Source organism: Chamaea fasciata, unplaced genomic scaffold (assembly GCF_029207755.1).
Source record: "Chamaea fasciata isolate MVZ Bird 193981 ecotype frontalis unplaced genomic scaffold, bChaFas1.0.hap1 SCAF_7, whole genome shotgun sequence".
NCBI classification, from domain to species: Eukaryota; Metazoa; Chordata; class Aves; order Passeriformes; family Sylviidae; genus Chamaea; species Chamaea fasciata.
Window position 1 is genome coordinate 19,202,084 of NW_027094092.1, and position 25,855 is coordinate 19,227,938.

Sequence of the window (25,855 nt, forward strand, 5' to 3'; positions counted from 1 at the left end):
CTTAAAGCTTTCAAGGGAAAACTTTTCTAAGGCCTCTGCCCTGTAATCCTTACATGCAGCATGCACAAATGCATCCATTTACATGGATTGTGGACCATCCAATGATTAATATAAAGAAGACATCAAACAACAAGTTGGAAGAATCATTTGTGCACTAGTGAGCAAAGGTCTTGGCAAGAAAAACTGCCTAACAATTAAGCATTAGAGAGGGGCCTGCACTATAATGCTCCTAATCAAATCTCATCCAGTTACAGGAGGTCAACATTTCCTCTTGGCTCCAAGTATTCTTCATCAATGTCATCATTAGGAAAACAAAAATGATAAAAAAGATTAAAAAATTAATTCCTAGCCCTTGGTGTTTCTCATGTGAATTATAGACACACACATATACACATATCCACATATATAGGTGGATATGTGTATACATAAGCACGTGGATAAATTAAACATAAATAACGGGAACACAGAATTTCTAGGTGTTTTAATTCTCAGAACATTCATCTTCCCACTCATGATCTGTGTATTACCAGTCACTCCCTCCATATCTTTCTCTGAGCAGCAAGCCATTTCCCTACATTTAGATTTCTCACTTTCAATGTTAAGTTGCACTCAGCTTGTCAAATGAGAAAACTAGATGAACCACCTGTGTACCTCGCAGGCTTCTACTTTCTTTTTGTCATAAATACAGGTTTTCTGTTTTGCTTATGGTCCAGTTCAGCTCTGCAGAATAAATATTTTGGTACTTTTGTATTCTAGGTCCACCATGGAAATAAATGTCACCATGCTACACTTGCTTACTAACTGTAAGTATCTGTTGTTTTTCAGTCTCTAAGTGCTTAAAAGATTTAGTTTCTTGTCCTTTTGATTTGTTTGTTGCCAGACTTTCTTTAGATTCTCTGTGCCCCTGTGAGCCCGCTGGAACATCTCTGGTTTTATTTATGATGTGAATTCAGTATTTCATACACAGGTTCATTTAGCACTGAACTATGGCCTAGAGAAGAGGACACGGAGGCAGAAGGTCATGAGATCTAATCACAGCTAAAGAATATGGTCATAGGCAGGTTGCTTCATCTGCTGTATGTGACAAATGAGAGCACCCCTTTCATCACAGGGATGTTACAAGCATTAGCTCATACCCACTTGTGTCACAGAGCCACTGTAGGGTATCTCTGATGGCAAACACCTTAGCTTTATTAATAGATGTGTCCCTTTTGTTCCCCATGCCTTTAGCTACTGGTTGTCTGTTCTCTCGTAACACAGGGATGAATTTGCCACTGGAGACAGAGCCACTCCATTAAATTTTTTCTATGGATCATTTCATAAGCTCATTCTTTCTCTCTCCAAATTAAATGTGGTTTTGAATCTTAAGATGTTCCCTGCATTTCAGTCACACAGCTGAGCTTTCTGTTTTCGGCGATATTATCTAGTCTGAAAGTCTCATACAGTTACTCCAGTACCTGCTTCTACTGCTTTGGTTTGAGCTCTATAGGTTTCTTCTTCCTCAGTTTGACTTGCCTTTTATCCTTTTCACCTAATATGTTTCAGGGAGCTCTTTTGCACCTTTTCCCTTTACTTGTGAACACTTCAGGCAATGGAGTTTTGAAGAGTTATTATGAAGGGAATCCTAGCCCCCATGTGTTTCATCCAAGTCTATCTTATTTTTTGTGGATAGCTTCCCATCAAGAGTGAATTTGACTGGTTCTTACACCTTTCAGAATGGGCAGTGTATTCCATTGAATTTTCAGACAGCCTTCTTTGTTTGAGATATTTTATTGAAGTCTTTCAACATTCTCTCCTGGTGTACGACTAAATCCAACTCTCCAACAGACATTTCTCAGAAGTCAAAAAGAAAGGAAAAGAACATTTTGTAAATGTCATTCATACCTAGCTCTGCCCTCTGGATACACATTAGTCATAAAATCCAACCACATGATCTGACCCACTTCTCTTCAGTTTCTAAGCTTTCTAAGGTATTTGGTAGGATTTCAGATTCTCTTGCTTAGGTAGGATGGACCTTATCCTGCCATCTACTGAGTGTTTCTGACTATCAGTCCTCCTTCTGAGCATGATCCAGCAGAGAGAGCTGGATCCCCCTCACAGCTCTCACTCACCCCCAGCCATCCCCATCACAGCTTGCATCCACGCCCAGCTGTACCGGTGCCTGGTCTACCCTGACTGCTACAGCACAGACAGGGCTATGAGCTGTTTGGACAGCACTTCGTTGGGAAACAGGTGGTGGGCTGGCCAGGAGCACTCCATGAGCTTGAACCATTCCTAGGCCACTAGTTAGACTGGTCTGCTCCATGTGGAAAAAAAACCAACCAAACAAACAAAAAAACCAAAACAAACAAAACCACCCACCCAAACAAAATTCCTACTACCCTGTGACTCTGGCTTCCTGCCTTTGGGGCAAGTTGGATATGTGTCTAGTGCTTGACCTCTGCACCTTCCTCTTGGACCAAACCCACCAGGAACCCAGAAAATGGACTATGTGTCTACAGAATTCTACTATGAGGTGCTAATGGACAGCCAAATATGAAAGACATTCATTCAAGTTCTGTCAAAAAAACATCTGAGCAGCTCAGAGACTCCATGAGGGTCAGGCTGATCCCATTCTTCCTGCCAGGATGTCATCAGATCTACAAAGACCCTGGTGAATTTATATCTAGAAAGGTGAAACTAATGTTAGGGAAAAATAATGCTGAGAGTGATTAAGAGCTAAGAATGACCATCCTGCTCACGCAAAAGTTAAAAACTGTAACAATTGAAAAAGTAAAAGAGAAAGGATACATTAAAACGTTTAAAGGAGGACAAAGAAGTATATTCAAGTAGGATAAAATTAGGAACAGGATAATTCTTACTAAAAAATTGTAAAAGACTTCTTGACAAATGTTGGAAAGGCATAGTAGGATGTAAGTAGAAATTATATGAGTCTCATCATTTAAAAACAAACTCCAGCTTAAAAAAAAATAGAAGAGACATCATAGGGAACAGGGCTACACCACAAACACATCATGAACAGAGAGATTTTTGTTTGTTGTAATTTTTTCCTTATTTTGCTACACAGTGGTGTTCCTGGGAAGTTCCACAATTAATCTATACAGGTGTGTAGGTAACCTTGCCACTTTAGGGTCTGAGGTGAATTTTGGCTTGATGCAGCTCTGTACAGTTCATAAGAGAGCAAAGTAGGAAGGTATATGAGAGGGTGGTTACAGGCTCCTCTGGCAGAAATGCTCAAGTGTGACAGCCTAGCTGTCAGATAATAAAAAACAGAGCTGCCTTAAGTGTTTATATCACAAACTCACACATTCCCGATAAAACTTACTATACTTCTTGCCTCTTACTTTGGTGTCTTGGGAAAAAGAAAACAATTCCTGTCCCAAATGAAACATTAAAATGGCTTCACATTTCATGGATAACTTTCCTCAATCTGAGAAAAAACTTAACTAGAGAAACAGTAAGTTCCTGAATTTTTAAGTGAAATATTCTATTATTAATAATAACAGTACAAATTCCTTTCCCTTTTAAATTATATGCAAGAGACATTCCTCACATCAGAATTATCTGCCATTTAGAAATAGTCTTTGGGCTCATTTATCACCAGTGAGATAAATTACATGATCTCTTGAGCTACACTTTTCTCTCTCCAATATCCTTCAAATTCTGCCTGATGGAATTATCATTTGCTTTTGTCCCAGAGTCTCTTCATTAAATGAACACTATTTTTTTCTGCTGCCTTCCTCTCACCCACTTTGTTGAATAATATATACCCCCTCATACATATAATTTATTATCTCTATATTCTGCACAACCTTTCAATAATATATTGCATGTCTGAAATAAATCTCATTTCTCATTCCTGGTACTAATAAAAGGTTTGTATTTCCCTTTTTGTCCCTCCCTGAAATTAGGTGAAAGAGCTTTCATGGAATTTTGTTCTAACTTTGCTACAACATTTTTTAATGTTGCTACTTGTGTATTCCCAAGTCAGAGTTTGTCATTCAGGCTGACCCGTGCTAATGTACATAGCACATTTTGCCTATGTAGTATAGCTCTGAACATTTTTTATACCATCATTGTATGGTTTGGGTTGGAAGGGATCTTAAAGATCTAGTTTGAACCTTCCTGCCATGGGCAGGGAACCTTCCATTAGACCAGGTTGCTCAGAGCCCTGTCCAGCCTGGCCTTGAACACTTCCAAGGATGGGCATCCACAGCTTCTCTGGGCAACCTGTGCCAGTGCCTCACCACCCTCACAAGAAAGAATTGCTTCTTGATATCTAACCTAAATCTACCTTCCTTCTGCTGAAAGCTATTCTTCTTGTCCTATCACTATCTGCCCTTGGGAAAAGTCTCTCTCCAGATCTCTTGTACCCCTGCAGGTACTCGAAAGCTGCTATAAGATCTTCCTAAAGCCTTCTCTTCTACAGGCTGAACAATGCCAGTTCTCTCAGCCTGTTCTCATAGGGATCCAGCCCTCTGATCATCTTCCTGGCCCTCCTCTGGACTTGTTCCAACAGGTCTACATCCTTCTTGTGTTGGGGGCCACAGAGCCCTTCTAGGTGCTTGTAATGTTGATTTTGCAAAAGCTGTGCTGGTGTGCTCAGTGGAGGCCAAACACTGAAAATGGTCACACTAACTGCACTTGGTAACCAGCAGGGGAATAAAAGCAGCTTCTGCTGTTACAAATCTTAGCATCTTTCTGCAGAATGAGAGAGAATTATGGACTTACGTTGGAACCCCTGGGGCCACCATGCTACCCAAACCAGTCTAATGACTGTCAGAGAAAGCCTGATAGACTGAAACTGAAGAAATTTAAATAACTATCCTCAAAAAGAGGACATTTTGACTGGAGGAAGCCTAAATTACATTCTGTTCCCCAGTGAGTGCTGTCATTACCCTGCATGCTACTAAAAGTCATAGCAGAAAGAGTTGAGCCAGAAAAACGCCTGCACAGGGATCCTGAGCATCAGGATTTTGGATCTGAGTTTTGGATTTTCACAGTTTCACAGTCCTCTAGAGCTAGAGGACCTAGATGCCTGAGAAATGTGGGTCCAGAATCCTGTTGCTGGAGGGAGAACAACATGCAGAGTATGTGGAAGCGACTTTTTTCCTCTCTGTGATTAAGAAAACAAAAATTAAAGGAAAAAAATCCAGCAGAAAACACAAATTTACTGCTATGAAACCATTCTAACAGGAAACCCCCAGCCAGCTCCACCTACATGCACTTCAAACAGCTCACTGATATTTGCAAAGGCTGCCTACAGCCCAGCCTGCTAAAGTCAATAGTGGTAAATCCTGCCATGATTGCCGTTTTGACTCTAAGTCTGATTAGATAAAATTCTTTTCCTCAGTTTAAGTTTTGTTTAGAGGGCAAGCCTGATTACCTGAGTATCGTCACATAACAGTAATATCTGTTTTTTGAAAAATTTTTAGAACATTAGCATATCTGCATTTTGCTGCTGGGGAAGCTACAGCATGGAGTTATCAAGTGATTAACCTGAAGGCAAGCAGTGAGTGACTGGCAGAGCTAGGAACAGTCCTGTTATCTCTTGACATTCTTACTGTGTTTACACTTAAACTGACCTGACTTTGCGCAGAAATCAGCAGTAATTATTATACCATTTAGTAATCTATGTACTATTCTCAGCAGCTGGGTTTTGTCCAAAGGTGATGGAGACATATGGGAGCAGATAGTTCAGAGTGTCTGTGGACAAAGCACGTGAGTTAAGGAGGGACCCAGCCACAAGCAGCTCAGCAGCTAGTGCTGGGTGTTGTGATATCCTTTGCAAAGCCCCAGGTGTAAAGAGCTCTTCTGAATTCAGACTTACAGACTCTGTAGTCATCACTCATAACAGAGTTTATTTCCTAACCTTGGCCCACAAGCTCTGTCAGTCCATTTAAATCTCTGATACCATTTATTCCTATGCTTATCCCTTCTCTCCACAGCATGCATCCACAAGGGGAGAATGCCCCAGGTTCTCACAAGGTTTGCTGGCAGAGAAGAACAGCCATGGGGGAGGACTCAGATGGTTCTCCAGAGACATCCTTCTTTTGAAGCTTGCCATAGCAGCCAGAGATGGTTAATGCCTGACACATAAGCCCACAGAGACTAACTTTATCCAAAAGCATAAGGACATTGGCTGTCAAAATATTTTTAGAATGGCTGTATCCTCCAAGAGGGAATGAGGTGAGGGATTCCTGGAGGCCATGACTCCAAGTGCTCAGATCTGCTTTTCAACTGCTTCTCATAAGCAGTGCACAGGGCTTTCAAACCAGCATATGAGTTTGGCAATGGATTTGATAAAATAATCTGCATTGAGAGGTGTCAGGCCATCCTGCCATCCTGAGGCAGCGTGGCTCTGCACTCTTGTCTGCTCATGAGAGACCTTCTTGTATTAAGTCACACACATCATGAGGCAGGAACCCTGACTCCAGAATGATTCTTTAGGAGTCCCACTGTTCTCGTCTGTCTCCTGTCTGCCTTCATGGTTCTCTGCATGCTGGGATCATGGGCATACCATATGTCTGGCAATAGCAACACAGGATTTGTGAGGTCCTGTAGTGCCTCATAGAGCAAACTGTGTAAACTGTGGTGGGAATGTCCTCTCTGTGACACTGCTCACATTCTCTCTGAGCCTACAATTGTTTCAGCACAGGCTTTGTTCCTACAAAAGGAGCTCAACTCACAGTGATGGTACTTACACTCAGGAAAAAGCCTGGCATCTTCTGATGCTGTTCTAAAGAACAACTCTCAGCTCAACATCTCCTGAATAAATGGAGCAAACAGTGCAGGATCCAGAATAAGGAAACTAACATTCTTTCACCACCTCCCTGAATGTCCCACCTCTCCTACACTGGAGAGCACTGATGACTAAGAAGCCACATGAAGGAGCCCAGCTGTTCTGCTCCAGATTCTGGCAAGAGCTGGATATGAATGGGAGCCAGAGAGGCTCGATGGCATTAGCTTTGCAATGTGATCTTCATTCTTCCCCACACCAGGAACAGACTGCTGGGAGCTGAACAGCTTTGGAGGACAGGTGGTCTTGGTCAGGACTTTAAAGAAAATGCTTTCTGGGGGTGGTGTGTGTTTACACGGGCTGTGTCTGAGGGGGCTGGTGATGACTAGAATGCTCGCTTGTCTTCCTTGATTCCACTCAAAACTTTTACTTTTTGGAGCTGACAGGCTCTGCACTTTAGGAGAAAAAAGAATGTGGCTGCAAATTTTAGAACCAGAAATTAGAAGGGGGTGAACAAGGAAAGCCAAGAGTGCTAAGGTTTGGATTGAAAATTAGTTTTTTTAAAGCAGGACTCAGAGAGCAAATGCTCGGAAACACACAGTAGATCCTGTACAGGAAAGGGCATGGAAACTAATGTGATAAGAAGGTGTTCACAGTGATGGTAGTATTTTCTGAACAGCTATAGCCACATATCAAAGAAGCTCTGCTCTACTTGGTCATGCCTGTCACCACAGACTCAGCAATGAGTGGGTGAGGCTCTACGCAAGGGTCTCAGAGGTACCCCAAGCCTCTGTGTTATCACAAGCACTTAGCCAAGGCTAAGCTCCACAAAATTGCGCATGTCATGGTGATTGCAATAGCCTAAAGAGCCAATATCCTTCAGGAACTTGGCCTTCAGTATCAAATACAAGTCCTGAAGGAGTAATAATTATTCCCCAAAAGTGTGCCCCATGCATTACAGTAGCCTCCATTTAGGTTGCTGGCAAGGGACGATATTTGATAAACTATCTCTGCCCTCAGCCACTTGTGTTTCAAAAGAGAGGAAACACTCTAACCTCCTTCATGCCTCTTGTGATGTCCCAGGACACATCCTCCCAGCTCCATGCCCAGCTTTGGCCACGGTTCATGCAGAAGCACTGGGACAGGCTATTTATTACAAAGGTCTTTGGCCTTAATTTATCCCCCATAAAAGAGTCCTGGAAGTTCAAATCACCTCTCATTGTTGCATTTTGCCAGTCCTCACAGTAATCTTGGAAATGTCATAGGAAATCATAACAAGAGCAGCTGATCAACCAGCTCCAAGAACCAGAGAGTAGGTAACCAGTCCTGCTCTCTGGGCCTCTTTGCCTTTGCAGTAGTTCCACCAGCCAGGAATAATTACACAAAATTATGACGTAATCCCTACTGAAATCCAAATCTTTTCATTTCCTTCCAGCCAATTGGAAGTTGCCCCTGATGTTTTCTAGCTCCCTGCCTCTGTGAATGAGACCCGTATCCATGAGAAAATATGCTTGGATCACTCACTGTGATTTATTCATCCGGAGGCAATTTGGAGGCTGTTGCTTACAATTAGCCACTTGATCTTTATCAGCATTGTTCTTAGCCCTTAGAAAGCTGTGTCTCTGGATACAACCTTTCCGGTACTTGGATGGCCTATTTAATTATACAACTGGACCTGTTTGTGCATGGGATACTGGAGTGAATGAAATCCTAACAATCCTCAACGTTCATTTTCTCTATCAGTAGCAAGAACTAATATTTATCATAAGTTCCCTAATGTGTCCCTTGGAAAAAATCACAATATCACCCTGCAGGGGAGAGCACCGTCTGCTCAGAGGTAAGATTATAGGGCAAGAAAGAAGCGGATATGCTCATTATTATACCAAATTACAAATGAGTGAGTAAATAATCCTGAGGTGTTTCCTTGTGGAGATGTTATCTTTCCAAATAAACAGGGACAAGCCCAGGCAATACTGGATGAAAAAGGCACTCCAAACAAATGCATATTGCTGTGAAAAAATGTTTCTGCATGCGCATTAGTTGAAGCAAGGGAACAATATTTAATGATATAGATTCATCCTGGCATAGCTGACAGAATATTTCATTCAGCCTTTTGCAGGGATCTGAGCTGAATTTCATACAGGAAGGAAGACCTGGCATTGCCCATTTTAGAAAAAGAGACAGAAATTACCAAGTGTTGAGATGAGAGTATAGGGAAAAGAAAATGAAGGGAACTGAAAAGCAGAAGAGTATTAAGGAAGTAGCAGGCAATTTGATTGGCTGTGAAATGCAGTTTCTGAGCTCTTGAAGAAACCAAAGTGGAAAGTGGGAGTCATAAGAAACCAAAGTGGGATTCTGCCTGGTCAATTTTGTCATCATTCCTGCCTCCTGGGGCCATTCTGCCTCGGCAGTGTTTTGCATCACCAGCAAACAGTGTGGAAGACAATGAAGTGATTCCCATGAAGGGAAGTGTGTAAGGTAGCTGCCTCACAGATGTTTGAGTGTAAAACCCTCAAGGAGGAACAAAGTCTTTTAATGAACCTGGGGGGAAGGGAAAGAACAAAACTGTAAGCATAGAAAAATGCTGATTATTTCATCAAATTTTCAAAGTAGTTTTAAGGTTGCCCCAAAGCACTGCAAGAGCTGCAGTCTGTGTGCTTGCACCCCAGAAGTGCAAACAGTGTGTAGCAGTCTTCAGAGAGGACTGAAGAGACGGGTAGGAGGGGGAAGAAAGAAAAAGTAAAGTTGTATTTTGGGACAGTTCCTGCAATTGAAGCTTACTACGACGTGTTTCCAGGCCATAGACACTGGAGAGAGGCCAGGCAGGAACAATTATGACCTATTTTGTACTTTTCTTAGGGTTGTACTTTGTTTTGGGAGGGTTAGCAGTTGCATCTAATCCATCACTCTATTCTGGAGAGGTAGGTTTGGTGTTGGCATCTATTGCATGGTGTGGATGGTTTTTGAGTTTGGAGGTCTCCTTTATGTCTTTGGTGCTGTTTATGGTTTGTTTGGGTGGAATGTCAGTGGATTATGTTTATTTTTTGTCTTTAGTGTCAGATCCTTTTCAGAAGCTTGGGAGGATTGGTTGTTATGGCGTGGGACTTGTTTTAGTTCATGGAGGTACTTATTGGGGGAGTTTACTGGATGCTGATAATTTGGGGTGGCTGCTGTTGATAGTGGGATATGTTTTCTGTTCAATCAGATTTTAGTGGTGTAGCTGTGTTTTATTCTTGTGGGGTGAGGATGGTTTTGGTGGGGGCTGTTACTAACTTTATTTGTTGTTTTGGAACTTATGTGGGGGTTACTTGACAGGGTGATTCAAGAAGTTTAAGGGTAGAAATCAGAGAATAGTTTAATGTAAAATACGAGCTTTGGGAGTTGGAGATAAAGGTTTAAGTCCTTTTTTTCTGCGGTAATTTGTGGAATTCTAAGAGGTGTAGCCTTTACTCATTGGTTCAGAAGACCAATGTTTTTTTCTAAACTATTAGAGTATTTTTAGAAGGTGAGTATTTTGTTTTTCTAGGGTTCCATTAATGGGGAAGAGGATTAGGAGGGTGTTGAAGGAGGTGAGGGAGGCTAGCTGGCCAACAATGATGAGTGGTTGATACAGGCAGAGATCCCAAATCTATCATCTACTCTGGGCCCTTCTCTCAGTTCTTCTAGCTCCAAAAACCCCAAAAGTTACATCTCCTCACACTCAGCTCAGAGGCAGAAAGCATCTCCATCAGCAATTTACCAACTGTATTCCAGCCCCCCTACTCTGTGACCTTTGCAAAAGGTGGGGGTGAGATTGAAGTGTGCCAGTGATGCAGACTGGTTTTGGACTGCAGGGAGTCATTCTGTGCTAAGGAGCTGGTTTATGCCATGCATTAGAGGAGGTTTTTCAGAAAAACTCACCCTCCTAAGTGATTCAGTGGTGAAATAACAGGCAAAAGTATCTTTGTCCCATCCAGTGTGGCAAAAATACCTGAGCTGTAGCTGACCTGTCCTCCTGACACTGATTCATCCTTCCACATGGCAAGTCATACCAGGGAGAATCCTACGGGCTGTTTTATCTCTAAGATGACTTAGCAGGCTGAGGAAAAAGTTCAGTATTGTTTTGGGGTGGGCAGGCAGAGATTGCCTATGAATATATTTAATGTAGTTTAGAAATATACTTATTTTCCTATGGCAGGCCTATTCTTGGATAGATTATATTTACAAAGAGACAATTTCTTGTTTATTTAGATGTTGGCTATGCCTGGGGCTATGCTCTGGGCAGAATACCATGGGATTTTATGAGATATGTTTTACTTTCTGAAAAACTAAAAGAATTGTCTAGTTAATTGACACTGAGGAAATAACAAAACAACAAGAGGAGTTGTCAGTAAAGCAGATGTTCTGTCTCTTTCAGCCTTGCTGTCACTTGTTACTCACTGGAGTTTCAAGATACTCTAAAAGTATTATGAGATCAAACACTGTTAAATGGTATGAGCACCTTCCTCCCAGAGCGTGTGTGACTTACCCACTCCAACAGTCTTACTGATGGAACCAAGGGAAAGGCCAGTCTTAGGGACCATTTTTTTTGCAGGTTGATTTACAAGCAGCTGTGGTTTAGTGCCTGCTTCAGATATTTGTAGCAATATCCATCCTCAGCCATCAACATCATTTTTCTCTGAGGAGTTTCTGTCCTTCTATGAGGCATCTTGGCTGTTTGTGTAACACGAGCTGCACAGCTTTAGTTTATTGCTCAGTGAATTAAGACAACCCAGAATTTATATTAGGTTATCTTAAAGCACCACACATAGTGTTTGGTGGTTTGGCAGTTTCTCTGTGAGCAGTTCCAATATCCTTCTAATCAAGGGAGAAATCTCCAGAAAATATACTGAGGTGAAAACTGGGAGCAGAAATCTCCACCTTCATCTCAATCCAAGCCCTTCAAATTCCTGCACTAGGCACTAACCAGTACAGATTGCCTTGAAAACCCATGATTCTCCTGGAAAGGAGTGTACTGCGGGGCAGTGAGTATGTGGTGAGGCAGGATGGTGAAGCACAGATAACATCCTAGCAAACATCTATGCAGCATCATAATGTTCTTCTGATCGCCTCCGTAAAACAAGAGAGGGCTTTATGCCACCAGAACAGAACTCTGAAGTGACTTATTAAAAAACTCTCTATATTATGTTGCCTCTCAGAGGCAGTTCCAGGAAAGTTCTGGAAAACAGCCACCTCTGAGACCATTCTGTGGTCACACTACAGAGCTGCTTCATGACAGGCTAAAGGGTGGTGTTGTGTTAAGCTTCAGCCTGTAGCCCCTACTGGATCTTCAAAACCCAAGAACTGCCACACTAAGTGAAACATTTTTGTGTGGATCTCAACACAGGTGAGCCCTTGGACTGTGACAGTGAAAAAAGGCCACTAGCCTCTACTCCTTAGCTGCTCCAGGTATATATGTTCTTCAATAGCAGGAGCAGGGGTTTTATTTCCCATCCCATACACATATGCCAATAGCAAGGCCAGTGGAAACGCGGTGGAAAAGGAGTGGCATTAATCTCATCTCTGACATAGCCACCCAAAAAAAGTGACCTTGACAGAAGGAAGAAAGAAAGAACTCTGTCCCTTTAACAAAAAAAATCTTCAACAAGCCCTTTTCCACTGGAAAATTCAAGCAAAGCCCAACGAACAACCAAAAAGTCATTTCTCAGGAGCAGGGAAATGAAGAGTCATATTTCTAATATTTCTACCTAGGACTGCTTTCCAGGACAACGTTGCAAGAAAGGACTCAGGGGCATTTATTTAATTATACCTGAAGTTCTCCATTGTAATCATGCAGTGTAGGTAAGGTGTAACACGTGAGCTGCAAATGGCACAGTGATTACACACTGATATAATGTATAATTATACACTTACACAATGATTATGGCACTCCTTGAAATCTATTACTGAGAATCTTTCTGACAAAATTAAAAAAAACCCCTAACCTCCAAGCATTCTGTTAGAAAACTCTGCATTACACATCCAAGGTTAGGTAAGAAAACTAGGTTCAATGCGCAGAACCTCTCCCCAGTGCCTCATCCTAAGCTCTGCTGGGTTTCAAACTCTGTCTAACTTATGCCAAGCACTGACAGCTGGGCTCAGTTCTCCCACAGCAGAACAGGGGGTGGGGTGTGGTTGGTGGGATGTTAATGCTTCCTCCCTATCTTAGATGTCAGTCACTCTGATAGGATGAGTGCATCCCTAAGAACCAGCCCAAGTCACAGATGTATGGGCCCAAAAAGGATGGAAGTGGATCATATCAGCAGTGGGGAAAGGCCTGAAAGCTATATTCAGAGGCCTGTTGGCACACAGTAAGGCCAGCCCTAGCAACATCAAAGGCTACAGCAAGGAGTTAGTTTATACAGTTTTGTCAGTTGGATTAGACTCTTCATTAGGATGCAGAACAAACCTCTCCTACTTGGCAGACAGGAGCGAGAAACAGAATAAAAATGGAAATCAGATCTCAGCCCTGAATTCCCCATTCAGAGAAGCTCTTCTTATTTGTGTAGGAACTCCAGTTCGCCTGGCTTTGTTTGAAATAAAGGTAACAGGAAATTTCTGGGCAGGATGAGGTCAAGGTCTCTTGCATTGGGGCCAGCAGGCCCTGGGAGGACTCTTGAGTCAGAACAGCCCGTCCTAGTAGGAGGACAAGCAGAGGGCAAGCGCATTTGCTATGGGGTACCAGCAATATTGTCTCTACAGCTGCACCCTCAGCAGGCAAACCCAACAGGGAGACTTTGGAAAAGACCATTCTTAGTCTGAGTTGAACAAGCAGTTGTCACACTACACAGAGTCATGGACAGTCTGAGACTGGAGTGGATGGTTTTTAGCAGACAGGTTGTGCACTAGTCAGCTTGTTAGTTTTCCCCTGCGTCTCTTGATGAAGTTGCTGGTTTGTCTCCGTGTATTTGTGTGCTAGGAGAACAAGATTATCTGATTTTGTGGGTTCCTAATGCCTCTGACAGCATTAGAATATACAAAGGTCAAAGAGAAAAGCCTGAGTTCGCTCTCAATCATGTCAGCATGGCTAAGGGGACACTGGGAGGGGTATGTAAGTATACTGCAAATTCACTTTAAGATCAGAAAGAAGCCCAAGTATTTAAAACAGGAGTTAGTTTTCTCTACCTACTGTATCACGATAGCAAAGCATATTTATTTGAAAGAAGGCATTTTTTGCTGTCCTTGGGATTTGTCTTTATTGTGTTTTGAGTCAGAAGATAAAAGGTTAGCATTTGTTTTACAATTTTATATACTTCTTTTTTAACAGTCTTTGGAGTGAAATCAGACATATTTATATAAAATATTTCTTCCCCTGAAGCAGGACTGACTGAAATATATTAGCAGCTGTCAGAAAGAAAAGTGCCTACGTTTCACTCCATGCTGTTGAAGTCTTTAAATCACTATATTAGCCCTTCAATTTGTAAACAATACGTTAATGTCTTGGCTGCTATAGTAGAAGATAAAAGAGACTGCTAGTTGTAAGTAACCTGTACCTTGGATGATTTTATTGATATTGCAAATTGTAAGTGACAGAGCAATTAGGGTTAAATATGACCCCAGGAAAGCAGCTTGACCAATGTTGATCATCCTGCTAAATAGATGGAATTTAATTTAACAGAGGAAACAATAGGTTCCCTGTGGTTTATCCCATTAAGGTGATTTCCATAATTCCAGTACTGATTCCCACAACTTTAAAATTAAACTTGGTAACAGACAAAAAGATAGAGCTGCATTTGGATGGTAAGGGACTAAAAAAAAATTCTGATTCTGTCATTAAATACTCACTGCTAAATTTGTTAATTTTGGCCTTAACTTACTCCTCAATGAGATAATCCTACAGTCTCTCTTCATCTGAACTATGTCCTTTGGATTTCTTTAAAACCCTCATATCTCTCTGGGTACCTTCTGTTGCACCACCTCAGAGCTTCTACATGCACTTAACTTTAAGGGCCTCTAATTTTCTTCTCTCTTATACCTATTTTTCATCCATTAACTTTAATGGGATTGCACCTGACTTACTCCAAGAAAACCAGACTGAAAAAAGTCAGTCTTATAGTGTCTAAAGTCATATTCAATATTCCAAAAGTGACTATTTTATGACAGTTTTCTGCAGAAATTAATTTATTTCCCTTGGCTCCACCTCACAAGACAGCACTTTTGCTGAAAGACCTAACAGAAAGAAAGATTCTGAAGAAGACACAATCTCTCTTTAATATTTAAACTAAAAGGCTCTTCAGGAAACTACAACTAGCTTTTAAAGAATTATAGCCATAGATATTTTTCCCAGTTCTTCTTTTTGTTCTTAAAAAAACAAATCAAACTTTAATTTTCTGACTTTTCGCCCCATGCATTGGAAAATACTCAGGATGCATTTTGGCAAAACTGAGGGAAGTATTGTAAGAAAAAAAAATTACTTGAAGCCAGAGAGAAAAAAAATTGCCATGATGTTTTCCAGCTGTGAGGTTTGCTATTCACATAGAAGGCAGCAATATAGGTGCTGGAAAACAATACTATGCCTAGCATGAGCAAAAGGCAAACATACCACCACAAACATCATAAAGTAACAGAATTTTATCCACCAAAATTGTTCTTTCACAAATCAAACTACAAGATTCCCATCAAGTTAAAAATCTTACTGTATATATGTTTAAGTGTCTCCTTTCTTTCATTCTGTTAGTACCTGTACTTTTCATTGCTTACAGTGACAGAAATCTCATCCTATTGTTGTTCAACTATCTCCCCTGTTGTTTGCTGTGTGGTTTGCACGGGTGAAGTGTCTTCAAAAGAAAGTCAGTAAAAGAATATGAGCTTCATTCCTTGCCTTGTCTGTACTGTAGAGCCTGCCAAAACTAGGGCTGAGGTTTGCTGGAAATGTAATTATTTGAAATTTAGGTTGGTTCTGAATCAGACAGGAATCTTTCCTTTTTTTTTTTTTTTTTTTTTTTTTTTCTCTCCTCACTCTGTTCGAAAGGAGCAGAACTAATCTTGCTGAACAGTTGCAAAGAGCTCAGGAGTTTCCAGTCCCTAAATGACCTGCTAAACAACTACTCAGAGGAAAAAAGCTGTTAGCAGAAGAGCCAGACACACTTAGTCCTGAGGTCAGGAACTTCCAATATTTAGCAACCTCTTCCCTACAGAAAACATACCAGAAATCTGTGCAATCTGTTCAGAAACAAATTTTTTTTAGGTTTAAAGAAAATATGAAACGGTCTCTCCTCACATCTGAGCTACTTCTAGAACTGTAGAAATTGAAAGGTCTTTTTACCTCAAAATGATTCATCAAAGGAGGTATCATGTCACTGTGATCTAACTCCCCAGATGAAATAAAAGGAATTCCAGGAGATAAATCCACTCCTAACAATGGCATTTGCAGGGGAAAGATTTTGAAGTGAGATTTGGTGTATATTGGTTCCAATGACATAGAACTGAAAACTCTGCTAGCAGGCAAGGCATTGTGTGCCTTATGGCCAGAGGAATGCCACTGCAGGAAACAGTAAGCCATGCTTTCTGTCTTGGGCCAAATATGATCCCAAGTGGATTTCACCATTATCACTGATATCCTTCAGGACCAGCTCTAGCTCAGTGACTTTAAGTATTGCAGAATGCTCCTTTCAGTTAGTATAGATGATACAGCTTTTATCATGGCATATATTGCCAAATTCTTACTCCCTCATGCTCTTTTGAGCCCTGTTAGAGGAATATTTTCTCATGCATGAAGAAGTAAATCACTGGAACAGACAATTGATTTGAATCCAGTTATTTTACAATTCACTTGTCAGGACAAAACCAGGTGTATGACTATAGGTACAGCGAGGACTACCAACACAGATATGAACAGAATCTATCCTTTTTCATTTGTTTTGATCCCAAGTCTCTCTCATTCATGGTGCCAGAATTCTGCTTCCCAGGTGACTGTGAGGAAAGATGAATTTCCTATGACTAACTCAGTCTAGAGCATTAAGCACAGGGCACAGCTGGGGTATGTGTTTTCAGTAGAGAACAGCTGACACACAGAGTGGAAAGCAGCAGGCAGAGATACCTCTGTCTGATAAGGCTAACCCTTTACAAAGATTTCTTGTGTGCAGTTTTCCAGCTCCAAGTCTATTTTACCTTTTTACACATTGACATAAAGCTCCAGAATGACTGAGTGGAAATCTTCATGAACTGCAAGAAACATGTCTTTAAAAATACCACAAGAAACTGTGCATTTTCTGGCTCTGACTGACCAAACTTACACACCAATGACACTCCTTACAATTAATGCATCAGTGACAACCCTGGAGGCTGGTCATGCACACAGTGCCTGTACTCACAGTTTTCACAGCGACCCCCTGTATAGCCAGCCAGACAGGCACACTTGAAGGTGCTGCTTTTGTCTAGAATGCACGTCCCATCATGAAGACATGGAGATGAAGAACAAGCTGTACAAGAAAAGCAAGAGTGTTCATGGCCTCTCATAGGATGGGGAATTATGGGTTTTACTCACAGTTTTGAGGGCTAGCCTGGCAGAAACGTGGCTATACTAATTAGCAAGATGGCATGATCAAGTGTGCCTTGAAAAATCAAAAAGGTTTTAATAAAGAAGGAAAATAATACAAAAAACAAAAACAAAGCCAAGCACAGCACAGAGACAAGTCTCTTACTTGCTACAACACCTCAAAAAGTGCGGAGTTTCTTTGTTCTCTCTCTTTAGTACTTAACAGATTAGGTGGGCTTTTTGGCCCTTGGCCCAATGAGATGAACAACAGACTTTGAGTTACATTCTCAGAGCCCAATTCACATTTCTGTGCTGGCTCTGAGCCAGTTACAATGAGAAATCCACAGAACTTTCCAGCTAACTCCCTAAAATGTCTAAAAGTAAATTGAGACTCTTTCCCTATTTAGAAGCACCTGCTAGAAGTGTAAAAATTGCATCACCACAGGGAACCTATCTGTTTTTCCTCATGGTGGTTGTGTCTTGGGGTAAATTACATATTTTGGTTAGAAGTTAGAGTGAAGGGCCTGATGCATGTCAAAAAGTCTTCTGTTCTTACTTACTAGAGGAGGGATCTAATAGGAGTAAGCAGTTCTTTTCCCAGCATACATTACTTTTACCATTTTCCTTTAACTGCAGTCAAGTGGTGAGAAAGATTAATGGAACAAAAATAATTTACATCAAGTTCAATTAATGTTTAGAGCTTAGACTAAATTAAAGAAGTTTAACAGCAACCTACATTTTTCCTGCCATTCAACCCAGAGTTTAGGGATATGTTCTGGGATCCATGGTTTTTGCAGGTTTTTTTGTGTCTTGGATCTTCTTGTTTTAGATTTTGGGAGTTGTTTTGTCCCTGGGAAATTCATGAATACAACAATCTAACAGTAATATACATCAAACTGTATACACCAGCATAACTTAATATTAGAATGCGTAACTGTGCATTAAATACCAGCAAGTTCCATTGTGTAGTAACAAACACACACATTTTTTGGTGCCTGTTCTAAGAAGAGATGAGTGAACAGAACTATCGTGGTTTAACCCCAGCTAGCGGCTAAGTACCATGCAGCCACTCACCCACCCCACCACCTCTGGTGGGGAGAAGAATTGAGAAAGAAAAAGTAAACCTCATCGGTTGAGATATGAACAGTTTAATAATGAAAATAAAATATAATAAAAAATAATAATAAGTACATTGAAAGGGAGAGAGAGAGGGAGGGGAAGAGGGAGAGGGAGAGAAATAATGCTTGAAAGAAAAAACTGTCTATCCACAAACACAGTTGTTCATCACACCACTGACTGAAGCCCAGCCCCTGCCCAAGCAGCAAAACATTCTCCCAACAAACTCCCCCTAGTTTATATGCTGAGCATGATATTCTGTGGTATGGAATATTCCTTTGGCCAGTTTTGGCCAGCTGTTCTGGCCATGCTCCCTCCCTGCGTCTTGTGCAACTCCTCCTTGTGCTTCTTGTGCAACTGACAAAGCAGAAGAAACTGAAGTGTCCTTGATTTAGAGTAAGCACTACTTAGCAATCACTAAAACACTAGTGTGTCACCATACCATGCAAAATCCAAACCACAATATGGTTCCCTGAGGGACACCACTTGTCACTGATGTCCACTGGGGCATTAAGCTGTTGGCCACCACCCTCCAGATCTGACCAACCAGTCAACTGCTAATCCACCAAACAGTTCACCCATCAAATCCATCTCTCTCCAGTTTGGCCAGAAGGATGTTGTGGCCATGCCCAAAGGCCTTACGAAAATCCACAGACATGACATCTGTAGCCCTTCCCTTGTGAACTGGTGCAGTCCCTCCACTGTAGAAAGCCACTAGATTGGTCAGCCCTTGGTGAAGCTGCTCTGGCTGTCCTGAATCACCTCCCCATCCTCCATGTGCCTTTAGCACAGCTTTTAGAAGGATCTGTTCCATGAACTTCCCAGGCACAGCAGTGAGGCTGACAGGTCAGTAGTTTCTGGGGTCCTCCTTTCTATCCCCTTTTTAAAATGGGTGCATTTTTATCTCTTTTCCAGTCACCAGGGACTTCACCTAACTGCCATGACTTTTCAAATATCATGAAAAGTGACTTGGCAACTACATCAGCCAATTCCCTCAGGACTCTGGGATGTATGTCATCAGGTCCCATAGACTCATGTATGCTGAGGTTCCTCAGGAGGTCACAACACTGATCTTCTCTTACAGTGGGAAGGACTTTGCTGCCCCAGTCCTTGCTTTGCAGTCCCTCTGCTCAAGCAGTGTGGGAAGAGAGCTTGCCAGTGATGACTGGGTCAAGAGACAAGCTCTGGCCCTGCCTGCAGCCAGACATGAATGGCTCCATGTTTATGTGGCAGCCCTGCCTGGGTCATCACCTCCTACCTGGTGTGTGCAGAGGACATGGCTCCTGCTGAGGGGACATCACAGCTGCAGTCCCTCCCAGGGGGTGTTGACCCTGCCTGGGCTCAGCTCTGCAGCGGCAGCATGCTCCCAAGGTGCCATGAACTGCTACACACCCTGGCTGCACCCTGGGCTGCTCTGAAAGGCACGGGGGTACAGAGAGGTGCTTGTTCTGGCAATGTGCAGATCTCCTCAGCACCTCCCACACGCTGCTCAGGTGTCTCCCACCTCAGGAAAAGCCCCCACGTGACAGGATCTGTCACTGCCACCATATGGACCAACGTCAGAGCAGCTTCTCTCAGAGAAGTTTCTTATTATCCAGATGGCATGAGGTAAGAAATATATAGATGCCACATATGGATTTCTCCGGAGGTTTCATGTGGTGATGTAACAGCAATTTATACATAGCCGAGCAATGAATATCTTCCATGTCTCATTGAAGATTAAGGTGTGACTAAGGACAGTAATTCATTCATTGAAAGAAAATTTATATGTGGCAATTGTACTATATACAACTAATGTAAAATATCACTGAGAAATGGAAGGAGAAGCAGAAGTCTCCTTACAGACTGATATTTTGTAGTCACTGATTGAAGCTAGTGAACTTTTATCTTTTTTTTGTCCCACTTTTTTCTCCTGATTCTGGAAAAGTAAACATGTCAAGTGAACAAGGGTAAGTGTCAAATACTGTCCTTAAAAATGCCTGAAACGAAAAACCACTAAATACTTTTTTCTGTTTTAAGGAGACTTGATATCCTGGCTTAAGTCAAACAACAAGGGACAATACTACAAAAGCTTAAAGGCACTATGTTGTGTCGGTAGGTTGGGTGCATAGAAAGGAAAGCGTTATTGAAAGTCAGTAACTGGCTTTCATCTAACTGGATTCAGCATATGTCTAATCCTTAAGAGACTCTGATACCTCCCCATCTGGCCTCCTGTGCTTCTCATCTGAATTCTGTTGAGTGACTTCTAGTCACTCATGCCAATTACTAGTTCCCATTTCACACTTGGCATGGGATGGAATCTAGCACCTGCCTTCAGACTAGGCAGCACAGCAGGTTGTGTGGTTTCATCCTTTAGTAACTATACACACAATGACCTTTACTAAAGGTCATAGGCTTTGCAGCTTATTTTGTATCAATCAAAACCTTTCTGGAATATGAATCAGTGATCTCTGGGCAATGAGTGCCCCAGCATCAGCAAACTATGGTTTCTAAGCCAGTACAGAGCTCACAGAAAGAGGAGGCAGAAAAAGAAGGAATTCACTCTTGACATACTTCTTCAGTCCTTTCCACTACACCACTAAGGTGCTGGGGACACCAGACCACCTTCATGTCCTAGTCCATGTCCTGTAAGCACCTCTGTTGCTGCTGCTCTCACCTGCAGCATAGGGAATTGCTTTAGTTAGCCCCATGAAATCTGTTCTGGGGACCTTGGCTCTTCCACAGTGCGGTGCACAGAGGGAAATTTCAGGGCAAATGCTCCAGTTTTCAATGTGCTGCCAGAGCTTTCGATCCTGTGCTGCCCCTGCTTTCAATTCTATGCTGCCCCATGCACACTGTATTCTTCCCTTAAATGGTCCTGCTGGCCAGGTTAGTGCTTCACATAAAAAGACACTGGGAGTGTTTGAAAAGCCTTTCACTGCACTACACATTAGACCAGAACAGCCTCATAATAAAGTGCACAAATAGAGCTCCTCACAAACTCTGAGAAGCCCTTTACAATGTGCTCTGTGTGGATTACCACACTTGCAGCCTCACAGCCTCAGAATAATTACCACTCAAAATGGGACGGAAATAAAGTGCTCAACAATATTCAAATACCGAGTGTTCCCTGCTGGGCAGAGAAAACAGAACCAATTCAGCTTGCACCATATGGAAAATGTTAGTTCCCCGAGTGTAGGCAGCCCTTATGCAACATAGCCCACGCCACACTCATTTGTTCTGTATCACCTCTCCTGCTGTAAGCCCAGGCAAACTATCAATAGCTAACTGCTCCTGCTAACAGGTACTAAAGGTGACATTTGAAGAACAGGGAAGGCTGAGAAATGGCACAGGTGCTACATCCAGAACTATGAACATTTCAGATTGCTAGTTACACCTCTGATCATTGTTAAGAGCTAGGTTTGTGTATTTATATCACAGTTATATAAACTAACTAAATTTCCTGAGCCAGATATACCCTGGATGACCTAATGAAATGTGGGTTACCAGGGTGTACAGAAGGCAAGTTATGGTGAGTCATATAGATCCTGCAGGGTTTATCTATGGCAAAGCAGCACAGTCTGATTAACCTTCTGTGCCAGGAGTACTGTAGATAGATTTGACCAAAATTCCTTACATAGCTAAACAAGGAAGATCCAGGATGAGCGTGGAGGCTGCCGCAAACACAGTGGCAAAATGACGAGCCAGCTGCACTTTCAGTGCTATTTTGAAACTATGGAAAGCAATGTAGGGGACTGAAGAACTGAGCAGTAACTGAACGAGTAATTCTGGAGCCCCACTTCTGTCATTTATAACACTAAGATCATCACAGAATGGGAAACGCCTTTTCATTTTTTTTTTCTTAATGAAAATAATTCATTCTTTGTATCCACTTAGGGATTTTTTGTTTGTTTTGGTCTTAGTTGGTTGGGGTTTTTTTTAATTCCTAATGGTACATGAGCCAACACAAGAGTTCTTTCATGGCATTTTCACTGAGCTATCTATGAGACTTTGCATCAGGTTTTTGCTGCTTGAAACAGTGACTCTGCTCCTGCATACAGCATTGAGCAATCCTGCCATTGCAGATACACATGCCCCTTTCCTCTACTTCCTCTGTGCTCTTAATTCTTCAATTCAAACAGAAAAGTCACACAAAACAGCAGCTTTCTTCTGCTGGCTGATGTGCTTGTTCTTCACACAAGTAGAAGGAATTCAGTCTTTTTTAGAAGAGCCTCACATTCACATGCCATCTGACAGCTTTTGAATCTTCCCCACACTGACTTTATGTAAGTTGCTGTTGGCAACACAGCATGAAAGTTTTTAATGAAGCAAAACAGGGAAAGAGATTAGTGAAATTGAATTAATGAGAATGAGTGGCATATTCCACTTTTAGACTATGTTACCTGTAATTTCTTCAAAGACAGCATGAAATCCATCAAAGTTCTTGGATCCATCAGACTGGAAGAGAACATGGAGTGAAGACCCAGTGCTTCGGATGGGAGGTGGCCTCTCATTTCCACAGAATTTCTTTATTATTCTACTGTCCAAATTGTCCCCATCACGGATCTCCACATAGTCATACTGGCACATATAGTCAAACTCCAGGCTCAGCATGGAAAATCTTGGGGAACAAGGACAAACAGTCAGACTGCTTACCTATGTACCCTGAATACTATTTATTTGGGCGTTTAGGTATTTAGGTCCTACACCCTCAGTGAACCAACAAGACCTTAACCACACAAAGACCCCACACACATCTCAATTTTTATATCATGACACGTAGAAGGCAGCTCAACTCTATACAGTTGCTCCATGAGAACATTCAAGTATCAGAACAGTGAAGTCTAAATTGAAGTCATACAGTCTATTCACGTGCATCAGGTCCCTAGCCATAACACAGTGTCAGAACTTTTATCCAGGGTCAGGCACTGCAGGGGGCATATTTCTATTGTTGGTGCTTGCTAAAAATTGTTCTATTTGCCCTAAATAAAGTTCTGAGTACTGAAAGTTACAGTATCAAATAACTGTAAGGTTCAAAAGCTAATTACATTGTGATGTTAAGAAGTCAGCAATTAGGGAAACAAGGAAAGCCTGGGGATGTAATGGAAGCAGAAACAGTCAAAGAAACAGAACCAAAATACTACAGCACGTTTTGCATTAGAAAGCAAAATGGTAGTAAATCCCCAATGTGTGGCACTTGCCCCTCTTTTGAGAGCAGAAATAAGGCACAGGAATTAGTGCAGAAGGGAAATACTTAAAGCCTTTTCCCACAATGTCTGTCCTTTCCAAGCTTCGATCCAGCCACTGTGCAAGGCTTTTGTTCACTAACAGCCATGCTATATGCTGCTATTGGAATTCAGGTGGGCACAGAGCCAAAGCACCCCACCAGAATATGAACGAGAAACAGAGGGAGCAACACCAAGTGCCTCTGGAGAATGTGCAATGGTCAGGGGGCTGGGCTCAGCCTTGCACAGCAGGAAAAGGAGAAGTGGGCCTGGGAGAGGCTATGCTGCTAACTGTTCAGCAGGATATTTTATAAATGAAACTCATTATGTACTCGATCTTCCTGAAGATTCCTAACACTGCAGATGTGTATTTAGGATTAAGCTGTAGCTCCCACAGCTCTTCACACCAAAGAGGGGAGATGAATTTTGGATCTGCTCCTGGACCTCACAGCCTGAAGTGAAGAGAATTCTGGAGCCTTTTTCATACTCTTCTCATCTTGAGACTCAGGCCTCCATGTTAAGGTGGCCTCCATGTTAAGGTGGCCTCCATGTTCCTACACCTTCCTTTGACAACTCATGAGCTGCCTCTTCACTCAGTCACCTTTGTTCAGGTCATATGGCTGATTTTTGAGCATCAGGAGTACGCTACCTACAGAGAAATGACTGAGCAGTTGTAGGAAGCTACACCAATGGAGCAGAGCCCCTCATTTTTTAAAATAATCTGATGGAATGTAGAAGAAAAAAAAAGACATCTGCTTTAAATATGCATTAGAGAAACATAATTCAACTTTGCTTTGCATAAAATGCATGAGTTGAATTCTAGTTCTGTCAGGTCTGTCAGTGACATCCTTGCAGGTATCAGGTAATACACTACATTTTCAAAACATTCTTTCACTGGTGAAACATACCCCAGGGATCTACCCTTATGGAAGTTACAGAGCAATACAAATTAACCCATTCATCTTTGTCACACTTACCAGGCTACAGTTTATCCTGACCCAAACCAGAAAAAAATATTTTCTGGTTTTTTGAACTGGTACCTTTCTGATTAAGTATGTGTGCTAATGCAGAAGGAAAGTTTCTGGAATGCCCACCATGTACTGGGAGCAGTATTATTTATAGATGTGAAGGTAAACTGTGACTTGATGCGTGTCCCTGAACAAAAAATATCAAGATATACACACAAAGAATGAAAGAACCATACACGGAATACTGGTTTTAATTGTTTACTTTCTCTGTTTTAAAAAATGATGAAAACAGATTGAAAAATGTAAAAGGCATAAGGGTTCTGACTTGCATTTTATTTAACTTGGCAAAGAAGCAGATACACTGTACTGACAATATGGGATCCTGTGATTAAGACTCAGAATTGGCAGGTCAGGAAACCTGCCAAAGCTCTTAAAAACCTCTTGGCTACAGCCCAGTTGACAGGACCCTTTACAGACTGTGAGATCTATTGCTGTTTAAACCACAGGTACACACAATTCAATGGACCTCAGTTTCCTCACCAGTGAAACCTTAATTATACCATAATTCTCTTGGATATTATAAAAATAAGCATGTTAATTTTGTGCTACAGGTCATCAGACACACAATGGAATGAAAAGTATTTTCTTTACTTCATCAGTGTCTGCAGTGGGCATATATTGGCCAACCCCTCTGGCGAAAGCTTCTAGCCGGAGGGCAAATTTAAAACTGCATCTCTGCTGAGGCACTAAAGAGAAGAACTGAAAGTTGTGAGCTACTTCTACTGTGATATGACATCCTTGACATGGCTCAGGCTGAGGGAGCCTATACATCACAACACAAAAAGAAACCCCAAGGCTGGCAAAAAAAGCAGAGAAAAGAAACTACCACCACAACATGGACACTATTTATCAAAACAGCTCTACTGGGCCAACCCCCGAAGGACTGCATGGCACAGCTTAAAGCAAGGGAAGATTTATCTGTGCTCCTTGGAGTTTTACTCTTCCTGCCCTATGTAAGCAAAGACAACCCTTTTGTTACTGTTGTGTACTACACTGTCCCCGTCCCTGCCCCTGCAAGCCAGAGTGGCAGCAAACAGGATTTGTGCACAGAGAGAATGAAAAGAGGGGTTCTTTTGTTGGCAGTTGTGCTGATTCAGCACAGTGTTGGCTGTGCATTACAGCTCTAAGCAGTTACCAGCCACAGAGGGTATCAGCATGTTTATATGAAAATACAGTGAAGGAAATGTGGATGGCAGACACAGGAGGCAGGCTCTGTTGGTTAGCTTAGGTGAACCTGCCCTTCTGGGTAGGAATAACCTAAAGGTGAAGTTTC

At 41.8% G+C, this 25,855-nt stretch overlaps 1 protein-coding gene across 4 annotated transcripts in view; it reads right to left on the reverse strand.

Annotated features, from left to right (window-relative positions):
• Positions 1-25,855, reverse strand: part of PAMR1 (peptidase domain containing associated with muscle regeneration 1) — a 56,766-nt gene that overhangs the window by 12,787 nt on the left and 18,124 nt on the right. For all 4 annotated transcript variants that reach the window (XM_066187850.1, XM_066187849.1, XM_066187852.1 and 1 more), the window contains 2 exons: positions 22,733-22,950; positions 17,071-17,178 (listed from right to left, as the gene is read on the reverse strand). In XM_066187850.1, coding sequence (XP_066043947.1) covers positions 17,071-17,178; positions 22,733-22,950 — 326 coding nt within the window. The remainder of the gene's footprint in view (positions 1-17,070; positions 17,179-22,732; positions 22,951-25,855) is intronic.